The following is a 16,612-nucleotide window of genomic DNA, read 5'->3' on the forward strand; positions in this document are numbered from 1 at the left end:
CACTGGATTCGTAAGTCATTAGTTCATTACTCATAATAATATACGAGGTGAGATCCGAAATTGTCGAAAAAAGGATTATCCTAGAAATACATATTATAAACGGCCCATTAAAATATTAAGCTTTATTTTTGATAGTCCACATAATTTATTACTTTTTAAATTATTTAACTTCTGAAACACGGTATTGGATTTATGAATGATTTAGAATGAATTATAACAGATCTGAACATACCCAGAGACTTTCATAGAAAACTATTAAGGTCTTTGTATTTATTCATTATTGAATCATAATACCTAAAAGTTTTTTACTAAATATTTTTATATGGTTGTAACTCAAAAACGAATCTCTATAAATACTTGAAATTTTAACCAAATGTTTATATTAGTTATATCTATATACAGTTAAATTTTCAAAATAGTTTGGCTTTTTTTAAGTTATTTATAGAAAACTGAAATTTTCGGTTTAAAAAAAATCAAAAATGGTGAGTTACAATTTTTTTTATAAGCGTTACTTACATTTTTTTATATTAACTTAACTTAACGAGATAAAATAATTAGTTAACTTGCCTAGCCTTTTATATAGTTTATAGTATGTAAATATAAAATATATAATAATAATGTATACATTATTAAAAGTTAATTTTTATAGATTAGAGATGTTCAGTAAAAATATGTTTTTCAACGAATTCGATCTTTGTTATTCCATTATTTTCATATAGGTATAAACATATTTCTTATGAAATTGTCTCTATCTATTGTTTATAAAATGTTTAATTTTTTTTAAAGCAATTTATTTGTACCATATAATTTCAATAATATAAGTGAAATAAATGATATAAAAACAACGATATTGTTATTATTATACTTAATGCAAATTGGACAAATAAAAACAATCTCATGTGTATTTCGGTTTTTATGATTTTTAATCTGTATCTGCAGTACGTTATTTAGATATGCCGACAAATAATTTAATAATTATCAATTTATTAACAATCCTATAGGATTGTTTTGACTATAGTCAAACTATAAGATTATTACATTTTTCAATTTTTTTATACTCATATATATTTCAATATCGATATGCAAACGAACAATAAAAAAAGGTTTTTCATAACAATAACGATGTACAAGTGTCCGTACATGTTTAATTTTTTTTCTCATAATCAAATTTAACGATTTATTTGTTATGTTTAACCTCATTTAACTATCATGTATTAGTAAATGCACGAGAATATGAGATAGTGTAATATTGCGATGTATCTTTATTTAAATATGTTATAACTTATAACTGCCATCGTATTTTATGTCAAACACGCGAATATTTCAACAGCGAGGTGCAAATTTAACATCCTAACACAAAATAGTGCAACGGTTGGGATTATTGTGCACAATAAAACTATTAAGACTTAACGAATTCAGAATTGAATATTGTATTTTGTTAGCACACTCTAAATTAATAATTAACCACTAATATTTCAACAACTATATTGCGTTAATTCATTCCTCGGACATAGTATAAGAAAAAAACGACTTAAAAAAATCACGTCATCCAAACCACGAAGATTTACCTCGATAACGCTGGGATAGGCTAATGATTGATCATTAGCAAATAGCCTGTCCACAATTAAGTACTGACTAGAGTAATAGACTCTAGTCACTAGAGCCTGAAATGTTCGTCGTCGTCAACTACACAGGCAGATACGTACATGCGTGTAACTGGCCGTGGCGCCTGTTTGGAACAAATATTATAAATTAATAATATTGAAAATTAGTAATATTAAAAATAATTTATTTTTGTATTGGTGTTCAATTTCTTGTATCTTATCAAACTTGATATGGATATGAACTTATTGTCAAACAATGCTGAGGGATTTGTACAAATTATTCTTAGTTTAATTGCATTATTTTTACTATATTATACAGTTCAAATTTTTATTTTATACATTATCTACTGCAAAAATATGGGTTTTAATTATTGGACATTTGATCAAAATATCTAGTAGGTATTACTAAACAATTGAACGTTAGATTTATATATATATTACGTATAGCTTTTTGTAAAATAAAAAACAGAGTTTTGAACTGAGGAAAACAAACTTAAAAAAAATGTAATCCAAATTGATTACTTTTCAGGAAAATAAATTGCTGCTTACATTTACACACGAAACATTTAATATTATATTAAAGAGAGTGATATTACATAATATAGTAATATTCTATAGAAAAATAATTGTTTTTTTTTTTAAATAAAATTTGTATAGAGTACAAGTTATAATCATAGGTCTAAGTAAAATTCATAGAATAATATCAATAGATGTTCAAACAAATAATACAATATAATAGCCATACTTATACGTACTAAATATGAGAAGGGAAGTACTTGATAATTAATATTGCATTCATTAAGTTAAAGAGATGGTATTTAAACTTTAATATCTGACAAAATCGTAAGACGACTTCCGACTTTAGATAAACGTATTTTAAGTATAAAGACGAGTTTTAATATATTAGCAAATTTACCATATTCTAACCAATGCGATTTTTAATATTTATTATTAAAACCTAAATTCTTTACATTTTTTCCGGTAATATCAAAATATTTTATATTATGTTTTGGGTTTTAAAAATACCAAATAGTGACCTTAATATTAATTAATCTTTGAAAAAATTATATGTGTACCTGTGTGTATTGAAGTAAATTGTTATTCTATACAATATGTACATTAGTTAGTTATACCAGCGGCTTTCAAACAATTTTTTTTCGCGTTACATTTATGTGTATTATTAATCAGTCACATACCACTCATTGACTAAAAATAGAACGATCAAAATTGTACAATTAAATACCTACTTTACTTTTTAGTTAAATGCATTTATTTTAAATAATAATAAGGCAGTAAAATACTACAATATAATTGTTTTTATTCGTACGTTTTTTTAAAATAAAATATAAAGTAAATAACAAATTTTCAATAACATCAGAATCGAATATTTGTTTACGTGTCTTTCACGTACCACAGTTTGAGAATCGCTAAGTTATACTATAATCGGTTAAAAATAAACTATATTTTATTCACATGATCAGGAATAATATTTCTATATTAAACCCATAAAAATATTATTCATATTAGTCAGTAATTCTATAATTTTTTCTTTATAACGAAACTGATTACAAACTCCTTATTATTCGAATAACGATTTAGATAATATTTATGACGGGAATAATGAATTTTTTTTTTTAAGTTACTCCAAATACACTCGTTTTTAATGTTTGTTGTGAAGATTTGGAATTATATAAGTTTTAAGATTTATAGGGATATTAGAACCAGCTATTTTTTAATGGAAAAAATTCAGACAAATTCTAGTTACGTTACATATCTGGGCATACGATAAATCTTACAAAAAAATAATATGATCAAAAACGACTTTACAGGAAAAACTATCATGACTCGTAAAATAGTCAGATTTTAGTTTTTTTCTTATAATTAAAAAAAATAACTATTTAAGTCACACATTTGATAACAATTTCTAATTAACTTAAAAAACACTAAACATTTTCATTTAAAAATACTAAACATATTAAATACATTTTGGTGATTATTTAAACTTTATTACAACTTCTAAGATTGGATTTTTTTAAAATCGGTGTGCAACAAGATCTGTATAAAATTATAGTCTTCATTTTTCAAATAAAAATTATTGAAATCTAATTATTTCATGAGGCTTGTAAGTATTTCCTGTTATGTAAGTTTTTGTAATAAAAATGCATCGTCTCTGATACCCTTATAATGTATGACTATGACCTTCTAAGAAATTTAATGTATTAAACGATATTTTCATTGTGTAGCAATGACTCACTACCAAACTTACTATACATAACAATAGTATAAAATCAATAACAATAAATTATATAAAACTCACGAATCAAAAGAATACAATTTATTGGAAAATTTATTTTCACTTATATCTTTTTTTATATAAATTGTATAACCGTAATTTTTAATGTAAAGCAATTATTAAAATAATTTAAATTATAAGTGTTCGAAAAATTAACTATTTTCTTCATCGTAGATATATAGCATAATAAGATGAATAAATGAATAATATTACCTTATATTTACACATTTGTATTCATTGTTTGTACATTTGAGTTAATGTTTTAAATTATAATTTTTATATGACCTATGAATTTTTTATATTTAATTAATTACTACGATATTTCGAGAAAATAAGTTTTTATGTAATCTATATTATAAACTACACGTTTTAAATACCATAAAATAAGATTTATTGTTTATAATAACTATAGATCTATTATATGTATGCAAATTGCAAATATATAGCATAAAATACAGGAATATGCATAGATTATGACGATTATGTTAAAGCAGTAGTTCTCAAACTGTGTTCCGCGGAACCCTAGGGCTCTGCGAGACTAATCTAGGGGCTCCGCAGGCACATCTGAATTAAGTAGGTACATACATTATTTTTCGTTAAATTGTTACAAGTTACATTTATAATGTATATAGTTTGTATACTAGCAATTTATTTATCCATACTTGTTTGAGTTGTAAAATTGGTATTTCAAGATTTTGGGGCTCCGTGAATTTTTTTTAGCATATCAAGGACTCATCGAAAAAAAGTTTGAGAATAGCTGTGTTAAAGTATGCATTATAAATGAAATTACAAAAAAACACGACAAATTTGTGATGATGAAATGTATTAAAAATAATTATATAATGTATATTATATTTTGAATATTTATTCAAAACTATAGTTCTCGTAGAAGTTTATTATACCTCAACTCTTCAATTGGTGAATTGTAAAACTATGGCGCTTGCCGCTTGTCATCCGAAATAAGTTTAAATGCAAAAAACGACCGTTTAACGTCACAGGACAATATATTAATGTAAAATCCACGTTACTCGTTATTGTATTAGGCAGTGCAGTACTTGTGTCATTAATGTGATCTTCAATTATATTTAAGCCTTAGGGAATTATATCCAAGATTTTTATTCAGTAATTAACTACCTATTAAATAGTCTTTGTTCTGATTATCTGAAAGTACGTCAAGCAATTCAAATGCTATTAACAATAATTCCTTCATAATTTGTAATGGATTGTTTAGTTGCATATTTTTTTATTTTAAACGTGTCATTAATTCTGGTATTTTAGAAAAATATGTAAAAATTAGATTTAAATCGTGTTGTATCGTCGGGTTTTCAAGTGCTTTCTTGGCATCACGGATAGATCAAAACTATTAAATTGGTTACTAATTCCTTTTGTTTCCATGAAATTTTCACAGTAAAGTGAAGCACTTTTGATCCAAGTGCTCCATCGTAAAATGACAGATTCTGGTAGAAATAGTGAAACTGCAAATTGTTCCCTGTACTCAGCGTACATAATATACTCAGCACCGAATAGGATAGGTATTGGCCCACCGAGTTCTAGGATTTTAACCGGTCCTAAAAATGTTAGCGGCCCATTTTTCAATAATATAAAGTCATTAATTCATATTTATATAAATTTTTGTGCTGTTAAGAGTAACAGAGTTTGGGGTGTTCAAGTATTTTCGACCATATATAACTAAGTTCTAACAAATTTAACGATGAAATGGTCCTAAAATTACTAATTAATGGTTACACAAAATAAAAATTATTCAAATAGTTCTTCAGTCGAATATTAATGCTTCATAATTTATCTAGATTATAGACTCTAGAGCAGTGGTTCTCTATGTTATTAAATATTGAAAACAGTGTTTTCGGCGAAGTTGTCGAAGTTGTTGTGGTTGTCAAGTGCGTGAGTGTGCCGTGAAAATTTGTGATGTATAAATGTATAATAGTGTGCCGTGAACCAAAAAAAGTTGAGAACCACTGCTCTAGAGGACACAAAATGTGACGCCTGATAAACTTATTCATATAAAATATAAAATTATAAATTCTTACGAAAACTCATTTGAACAACCTAACCTAACTATTTCAATAACTGTGGAAGTTCCAGTGTACAAAAACTAAGCTACCTATTTAAATAAATTAAATAATATTCAATATAAAAATAGAATTACTTAAAATTAATCAACTACTAGTTTGAATAAGGTCATTCATTCAAAAAAAAATTAATTACTTAAAAAATTAATTTTTCTCAAATATGCTATTTAACAATTTCGTAAAACGCTAATACTCTACAAGAAAATGTGTATTTACTTATAAAAGAATCTCATTATATACATTGGTAATAATTTATAAGTAATAAGCTTAAAGTAGCTTGAAATTAAAAAATATACTGTTGAATTCTATTTATTTTAAATGTACTTCGTGTATAAGTAAATATAATATAGTCATTGTTCTAATGATTATAAACTGCATAATAATATATTTTTTTAACCAACTACAAATGTGACTACCTAATTGTGTACAATTATAATCAACAATAGTCAATAAGTCATGTCTACTGTCAATCAAGTTAATCATCTTGATTAATGAAATATTATACTAATAATAAACAACCAAAAAATATCCGAAGTCTTGATTAGGTTTCATACAAGGTTGACAAGGTATATAACTACATAAGTAATAGTATTTTGTCCACCTTGGTTTCGAGAACATTTTATTCAATGGTTTAGTATATCAAGATAAATATTGTTGAATAGGTACCACTATGTGACTACACTACAGAAGAAGTGGGTCAAATTTAAATTAACCGCATATTTTATTGTTTAGAATATATAAGGACCGTGAGACAGGACGAGTTTTATTTATGAACTTTTTTTCGGCGATTTATTTGAATTCAGATAGCGATTTGTACCTAGTCACAAAGTATATTTATAAAAAAAATATGTTAAATTTTAATCGAACGGCGGTAAACACTTGTGCGTGTCCGATATAGGCAGAAAGGTCATGCTATACGTTTCGTCAAACATTTTATTAAATGACGAAAATGTAGAAAAATATAATTTAGTATATTCCATCATCAAAATCATATAAGCCATATACGGTCAAAAACAATTGTCTAACGCACTGATAAAAGATCAGAAGAAGTTTGCTCTAGCATTTAATAGAGTAAATTTCGAGAAATATGGACTTAAATTTTCCTAAATCTTTAGAAACTACTCATAAGTTTTTTCACATTTTCAATATTGTGATATTGTCTAGGACCAACTATATTACATATTGTATTTATAAAAGTGTAATTTATTGATTTATTTTCACAAACCTGAATAATAATGTTAATAACAATTATAATAACATTATAGAAATTTACAAATAATTGAGCTAAAAACTTTGTTACTGTTAACAAAATTTCATTCATTTTTCCATGGATATGTAAAACCGTAAAAGTTTATAGAAAAAATAACAAATATAAAATAAGTGATAAATATTTTAAATTTGGGGCTTGAGAACAGAGAATCAAATGAAATTTTTACAATCCAAAATGTTCTGTCTTATAGTATGTAAAGAATTGTCAAAACACTTACAATAAATTATGTTGAAAAATGAAAATTTTGTTTTTTTAAACTTTTACAAGTAATTTACAAATGTAACGCAAAATTACATTATTTGATTTCAATGAGGAGGTTGAGATGCATATTATATTATATATTTTTAAATTGGTAATTATGGGCAAAAAAATGGTATTGAGACATGCAAATCAATTTATTGTAGTATATAGGTTATATCCAGTACGCAAAGATATAAATGTAAATTTATATAAATTTATAAAAATAATTTAACAATATATACTGGTGATTGTAAGATACGGGCATTATATTTTCAAAAACTATTGACGTTTTTGAAAATATATATTTTACATAATCTTAAGTTGTTAAAAATAACATTTTTATAAAATAAAATTGTTTCCTGTTTTATATCATCGATTTTAAATATTTTTTTTTAACAATAACATGAGTTTTTATTTTTTTATTCCAACGCAAAATATTTTTTAAAGTACTCCAGTGCATAAAAATCAAATTCTTAACGAGTACTTTATGAGCTGTAAATATTTAAAATTTTAGATGTTTAAAAAGAGATACCTAGCAAAATGTTAGCCCACTATGCTCATCTATACTTGAAATTTAAATAATTTTATAAAATTGAATACACTACTTGTCTAAAATTCGATTTTTATTGTTAATATTTTATTAGATAATATTTTAATTCAGAGTATGAATTCAAAAGTAAATGTTGTCAAACAAAAATGTACAATCTTTGCAAATTATGGAAATAAAAAATTGTAAAAATATTGATTTGTTACGATTTAAAATTATGTAAGAGTTATACTATCAAAAATGTTAATGTTGTCTAAAATAATGAGTGTCTCAAGTTAAAAGAATCACTCCGTGTGTAAAGGATGTAATAATTGAAAGATTTATAAATTTTTACACGGAAATATTTTAATATAATATCATGTTTCCCTGAAACACTTACTGACTTACTCTGTAGTCTGTACATAAACAAATATATAAAATTGGCTTGTATTTTAACAAGTATTTATTACAATACTTGACAGCCTCGAATCTCAATAAGCTTACAGTTTAAAATGGCCTTTAACAGGTTGACAGTTGATTACCATGATCCGTCGTCAGTGTCGTTTGAATTTTGCCATCTTTTTTATTTATGATTCATTTATCATAATATTTATACAATATACAAAAAAATATAATTGAAGTGCCTGTCTTTTTCCAGGCTTATCTTCGACAGTTGATGCAATTTTAACGGGATTTTTCAGTCAGTTATATAGAAAGTTTTCAAAAGATTAATAATGAAGGCTACTAAAATTTAATAAATGTTAAAATTAGGGTTAGCATTAACTTTCATTAATTTTATAAATAGTTATTTTTGTCATAGGTTAAGTCTAAATTAATTCATTTTATATAGGTATTGAAGATTTTAATTTATAAGGCACTCTATTTATATTCGGTTTTAACTTTCAATTGTTAAAAGCATACCTATAGGTTTTATACCTACTTTTATAAAACCAACTTCTTTTTTTGAAAATTAAATGAAAAAATAGAAGTATACTTATGGCCACAACTTATTTATATACATATAAACATATATATGTTAAATCATATTTTTCTTTAATTATAAAAATATATAAACGGTCTAGCGAATTTAAAATTGAAACTATATTCATATATAGTTAATATGTATAGTTTTGATATTATAACCTATCAATATACGTACCCAACAAGACTATTTAGTGTTAACTAATAACAATAATATTATGCTGTTATAACAAAAACATAATTTATGCTACCTTATATTAATGCATTAAGATATTTAAACAAATAAATCATCTCTTATAAAATAAAATTGTGCATGAGTGATGGCGCGGAACTGACGAATGTCCTCCTCGCAATTACTTCTTCAAAGCTCAAGTGTGCCCTTGGTGTGGATTATGGTACAATGGTAGGTATATAATGTTTGATAGAGTACACAGTTGTTATTTTAATGGATTGATTCTGATTGTGGGTAAACAAAATTAATCAGTGGCCATAAACTTAAATGAGTAATGAGTGTTATGACTAGTAATTTTTACCATGTTACAATAATTTAAAAACTTTTTTTAGTTTACATTCAATAATTATTACAAAACAGTAAACATGCATAGCTCTTCCTTTAGCATGCTGCAGTAAACTCCTGCGGCCTACATAATAAGTAAATTATGCTTTATAAAGCACCCACCACATACCTAACTTCATACTCAACAAACTCCGTAAACATTAAATATAGAAATTGAAACTAACAGTAAAAATGTTGACAAAAGTAAAATATTATAATCAATTCATTTGCTTTTGATTTACAAATAATGCCTTAAAATAAACTTGCATGGCTGCACATACCAAAACAACGCTAAAAATTCTAAATTAAATTGTTAGGTTCTGCTAAGTTCCTTACTCAAGATTTTTTCTCGTGACTATTTTTTTGGATGAATAAGATTGTAACTAGAAGTGTTGGAGACAGATTAGCACTGTCAGTTTCAAAATTATTAGCAATCACAGATATTCTATGACATGTTTCTATAATATCCAAAAACGTAAAGATTCTAGGGCCCTAGGCTTTAGCATTGATATTATACAATTTATCTTTTTATTTTAGTCATGTCCAATGTCCATAATTGTGCGATATTACTTTTTTCGTCGAGCGTCTTTATAATGTTTACAATTTATATTGTTTTCTTTTTTAAGATAGGTTTCTTAAAGTTATTGACATAGATTATTTACTTTGAAAATTATTTTCATTTCCACCAACGGAATCCACGTAGGTAAACTGTCGTGTCTTCAATTTAAATTATACATTCGGAGTGTTCAAGTACGATTTGAACCGAAACAAAAAACATGTTTTGATTATCCAGTATTCTAGGTCTTAGGCCATTATTGAAGATTTTAACTTTTATGAACATAATAGCACATAATAAAATAATACGTGTAAATGAGTCTGTAAGCAGTTTTTATTGTTTTCATTCAACATTTTGTTGTTATTTTAACGTAACGCTTAAATCGCTATGACGTACCTACTCAAACGCTGCCAACGGTTGTCGGTGAATGCGCATTGCGTATATATAGGTGCGTATCATGTATAAGTGTAGACACTAGACAATAGTAAACGAGTAGTACGGGTAAAAAACAATTTCATTTCCAAACCAGTTTTCATTTCACTCTGTGACGACCGACCGACCAGCAGATTTTAGAAGCTTGACGCAGTGCATTTTTGTCCGTACCTCTGTGCAAATATAGAGTATCACTACAACCAACATACTACTTCATTAACATGGCTACATTACAAGAGGTAAGTGTAAATAGTGCAATGATAAATAATATAATATAATATAACAACACTGCAGAGCTTAAAAATAATAGAAATTTTATTAGTTTTGTTATCATAATTTAATTTTTAAATAAATTAATATTTAATACGTTTTATAATTTTAACAATCATTAAAGGACTTTTTTTAATGTACACACACATATTATAATATATAAATATATAACAATCGTTTTTCTATCGTATGGACTATAACAATTAAATTATTACAAACCTAATCAATGACTTACAATAAATATGCACAATAAACTACAAATGCTTAAACCTTCTTCATGATTTTAATTATTTTGTAGTGTAAGACATCAAGCAAATAATCATTAATTATAGGACTCTTTCTAAAAAATCTAAGTTATTCACTATACGTTGATGATAATAGTCTTAAAAATATTTATGTAGCTAGTTTTTTTTTTTTTTTGAGTACACTGCCACCGCCACTATAAATAATACCAGTGTTAATACTTACCTATAAATTTTATTATTACAAAATAATAACAATAATTAAAATTTCTTCTTCGGTGATACGCAAAAAAATAATTTGATTGTAGGTACATTTTCAGTTTTAAAATTCGTCATTAAAAAAAAAAAGAAACCTTTTCTCTTTTTAATGATGGTTTAATAATAATTGTAATGACGATTTCGAATAATAATTACCTACCTTTACAACACGTTTGAACAATACGTTATAATAATTTCTTTATACGATTTATTTAAAGTATGCAATTCTTATTAATAGGTCTTATATAATACGATATTAATGTGACACAATTTAATTGTCTGTGATAGTAATCATGTGCACATTTAAATATTAAATTGTATGTATGATACTCCGAGCACCGACTGATCAATTTATATTTTCTATGATATATTGACATTTTATCATTTGATCTATAATTATCACTATTACCAGTATCACCTACTTAATACGTTTAGTTTTATTTTTTATCTAAGGAGAACTTAATAATACACCGTGTATTTTATTTTTGTAGCGTACAATCTTCATTGTTTTATAACCACTAAAACTTTTAATTTAAAACAAAGGTCTAAAACCTGTTGCCATTTTACATAAATGATTTTTAATTATAGGTATGTCTTGCATAAAACATTTTTTTTTTTTTTTTTGCTACAATCAATGTCAGTTACAGTTTTACCTGACCGAATAATACATCATATATATTATAATACAATATTGATTATCGTAAGTTTATAATGGATATAATCTAACCTAAGTTTATGGGTAGTCTAAAGAGTTATTTAATTTTAATCTTTAATGACTTGTTCTGCGAAAGTCCTAGCACCTTATATTAATTTAACCAACATAATATTATAATAACATTTTTAAGTAGTATTTTGACACGTTTGTCAATAACCTTACGTTTTACAGCAGTTTTATTACCAACATTATTAATATTTTCTCTTAGCTAGAATCGAGGAAACACGCGTTCATAATTATATACGAACTGCAGACCATAGTATTACAGAATATAATAATATAACTGGAATAATTGTAGAAAGCCAGAAAAATGACGATAGGTACGTTTTTTAAATCCAGCAGACCGTTGACGTGTACGTAATAGATTTGCGGAATAAGACCACGCGGAACGCTGTATAAAATAATTTGAATGTTATAATAAGCGAATCGACGTGCAAAACGTATCACAATGATTTCAAAACACTATCTGTGACTGTTTTTGCAAACATGCGAAGTATATATTATATAATATTACTCAATATTACGTATTTGGGACCTTATAATACTACCTACAACAACTTTCTGCAATTCTACACTGTACATTATACAGGTACGCATATCGTTTGTTAGCTTGAAATGTCGTTAAAACTTTCGTATAAAGAAAAACGAATTAAGACGAATTTCTCAAAAAGTATCTTTTTTTCCTAGTCGGAGTATCTACGTGTATTTTTCCAACAACAGTCGTATTTCTTCGAGTGCATTTATTTTTATTTACCTATATTATGTATATTGTACATGGCTCCCCAGAGGTCAGCAACTCTGAGAAATAAAAACAATTATTTCCGTTGTATGTATGCGTATTATATAGATAACGAAAAAACAGCATGTCGGCAGTATATGTATAATATACATGTATAACCTTAAGCCTATACAGGAGAGAGATTTCTTCCGCTTCCGCGTGCACTTAATATATTATATTATTATATATAAAACGTACATGCTGTATGCTATACTGATCATCACGTAACATAACGTGAGTACGATATATACCTATATGTATATACGTCGAATAACAACAATAATATTTAGGGTTCGTGGGTTTGAGCCGTTTGAGGTAAGAAAAAAAAACCGCCTTCGGACAATAATAATATTATGGTTGTACGGACGATACCTGTAAATACATAGGTATAGGTGTATGATATTGTTATTATTATTATTATTATCAATTCGTTATTTTGGTGTTGCATATATTATTGTGTGTGATGATGTGTGTATCTCGTTATGATTGTTGTTGTTTTTTTTTTATCTACAGCGTTTCGAAGCTGCCGCCGAAGAAGTGAAAACACTAACGAAGAGACCGACCGACGTCGAGCTGTTGGAACTCTATGCCCTCTACAAGCAAGCCACGGTCGGAGACAACGACACCAGTTAGTGTATTGTAATATATTAAATACTATGTGTTCGATGTGACGTTGTGTTTGTATATTTTTTTAATTTTTTTATTCTATATGCGCGCCCAGACGTGAAAAAATTACTGCAAGGTAGAGTAGAACATATTTTATAATATATTACAATAGGTAGTATATACTGCGTAATGCATGTACATGGTAGGTAGGTATAAGCTAATGAAACATAAATTATTTTAATTTTAAATGCACGACAATTGTTATCGTACGGTGCAATATGGATTTTTTCTTATAATTTTATATTCGAAAAACGGAAAAAAAAAGTTTAAATAGCAATTATTACCGATTGAACTGATATTAAGCTTGAAAATAAAATAATAACGTCAAAATACCTGCCTTCTGCTAGCCTAACGGCTTGTAAATATAAAATATTCAATGTATTCTCAAGATGTTCAAAATCATAAATTATGTATTATGATTTCGACAACTTTGGGTTCAAGCGCGTACACAAAAAAATATCTTTGGTTTAGGTTATACATTTTTGTTTTTATATAATCTAACCTAACAAAATGTTAACACAATTTCGATTATGGGACTTTTTAAAACTTTAGTACTTTTAAACATTAATTTTTAGGTATAATATAAAATGTAAATTTCGTGAGAGGGTGGGGTGAACCCCTTTAAATCGCAATACTTGATCAAGATCACTACATATCACAATGTAGAATATTATAAATTATCGGTAATTCACACGAGACAAATGCATTAATTTGTTTTTCATACCTATACAATATCAAAAGTCACAAACGTATAGATACTTGTCATTTTCTTCACGATTTTATTATTTTCGTTATTTTTTTATACTTTTTGCTCTTACAACATAATGCCGAATTTAAAATTAATTTTATGCCGACCACTACCAGTAAACAACGTTATTTATTACTTATTACTATGCACTCTACTCGTAGAGTTAACGCTTTGTGCGGCTTTTGACATTTCCTACCAACAACTAATGAGCCGGTGTACAATTGTAATAAGAGTGCATATTTTGTACGATTTAAAAATCATCAAGGTTGAAATATTCTATAGCTACAGTTATTCGCGTTCAATTGTTATTCATATTTCATAATTTTAAAACTTAAAAATTATAAACTGAAAATAAAATCAATCGTGTATGCTAATATCTAAAGATAATAATTGCAACTCTAATATAATTTAGTTTTTTAAATGTGGCTCTTATTTTAAAACAAAAGTCAAAAATGAGCAAGTGTGTCACAAGTTACCTATGTACCTAACTTAATTATTTACATATACATCTTACATTCAATCTACCTATTTATATAAATTTACCACCCTTGCAGGTACAACAGTATATTAATATTATGTATAATTTCGATTAATAATACATTTTTATCAATATTAAAAATATAGGCAAACCCGGCATGTTTGATTTGAAAGCCAAAAAGAAGTGGGAGTTCTGGACCAATTTAAAAGGTACTTCCAAAGAAGACTGCCAAGAGAAATATATTGCAAAAATGGAAGAATTCGTTGTCAAATACAGGGATTGATTTCTAAAAATATACTAAGATATTTATAAATGTACAATGTATCTTTTAATGTACGTTTTTTTTTTTTGCTTTGTTTGTTCACTCGTATTTAAAAATCAATAAAATTTTAATGTATAATATGTATAAGTAATAACTCCAACAGTCAATATTAAAAACGATTGACAATTATAAACTTTAAGAGTATGTTCCGTTTTCTTCTTTAAAACTTTATAAAGGTGTGTTTCATAAAAAAAAGGTAAGGAATGATTTCGTTATATTTTTAAATTTTAAAGGATCATACTGATCATAGGATATGTATAGTGTTTTATTTTATACTATTAATCATTTTTGTTTAACTATTTATTTAGTGTTAATAAAATAATGATGACTGTAATAATATGGAATATTATTTTGTGGACATTTTCATTACTATATTGTAATTATTATTAGGAATAACAATGACCGTTTTCATTTTGATATTTGTTATATTATTCAGTCAACTTAAAATAAAAAATCAATGAACTCACTCTGCTGTACCTATAGTAGGTTTTAGGTATATATATTATTATTATATATATATGTATCTTTCTTTGAATTGGTCCACTGTAATAGTTGAGTTAAATTTTAATTAAATTATAAATCGAATAACGATTCTGAGTGGATGGTTTGTCAGCCTATATATTTCTAAAGAAAGTTTATTATATATTTATATTTTATAATGGTATAGCAAGGTACGTTTAGATATAATTTTAACAAAAACTTCGCTTAAGTATATTTCTTAATAATTATTACATTATATAATATCATATTTATATTATATACATATAAATGAATGCCAACGTGCTAAAAAACGGTGTGAATAGATTCGTGGTATATATAGCTACGAGACAAAATATTTTAAAAATATCATTGAATTGTTATTCAACAATCGGTTAATATATCAAGTGTCTACGGTTAATATTTTTTATATTACAACTTGAAACACGCTTTTTTTTTGTCCATTTATGTGCATATACATATTTATATTTGTAATTTGTATGTACCTTTAATTCATTTGACTTCTAAAACTATATGGAAAAATCAAATTTTTAGATAATTATTTTAGTCTTAATTACTATTGATTATAATTATGACACAAAATTGTTTTAAAGAAAAAATATTATGTTATAACACTTATACCTAACAGTTATAATCATGTATTTCTGAAAATGGTGTAAATTATATAACACTATTTTTGGTCAAGTGCATTATTGATATAATTCATAATACTACTGTCACATTTAATTTAGAAGGATTATAATTATAATTTATATTGAAAAACAATATAATATTTATGTTAGTCTATGAGAATTTTTCATAAAAATGTGATTAATAAACCTAACATTTTAGTTGGCCATTTGTCTAATATATTATATTGGATCGATGTTATGTATAACCATTATTATTTACATTTCCAAATCTTTAAACACAAATAAGCATGTCTTATTTTAAAGCTTTCGATATCAAGAATGTTTATGTTGTCACAATAAACTCAATAGTCTAGTGAAATATTTTGTTATTTTGCACACAATTCTGTATGAATAGTTGCATATAAATAAGCTATGCTGCAGATTCCAACATTATAATATGTTTTAATATTTTTACTAA

The 16,612-nt window shown here is 25.8% G+C and overlaps 1 protein-coding gene across 1 annotated transcript; it reads left to right on the forward strand.

Moving 5' to 3' along the window:
• The first annotated feature begins 10,590 nt into the window (after nt 1-10,590).
• On the forward strand, nt 10,591-15,105 carry LOC114126225 (acyl-CoA-binding protein homolog). Its single transcript, XM_027990121.2, has 3 exons — nt 10,591-10,787; nt 13,325-13,439; nt 14,850-15,105. Exons 1-3 carry the CDS (start codon nt 10,770-10,772, stop codon nt 14,984-14,986), a joined length of 270 nt encoding a protein of 89 aa, XP_027845922.1. The 5' UTR covers nt 10,591-10,769; the 3' UTR covers nt 14,987-15,105.
• Nucleotides 15,106-16,612: the final 1,507 nt, after the last annotated feature.

The sequence above is a fragment of the Aphis gossypii genome, chromosome 1 (genome assembly GCF_020184175.1).
Source record: "Aphis gossypii isolate Hap1 chromosome 1, ASM2018417v2, whole genome shotgun sequence".
NCBI lineage: Eukaryota > Metazoa > Arthropoda > Insecta > Hemiptera > Aphididae > Aphis > Aphis gossypii.

Coding starts and splice junctions, on each gene's coding strand:
- LOC114126225 (XM_027990121.2), top strand. Junction 13,440..14,849: donor GGTCGGAGACAACGACACCA/GTTAGTGTATTG, acceptor TTAAAAATATAG/GCAAACCCGGCATGTTTGAT.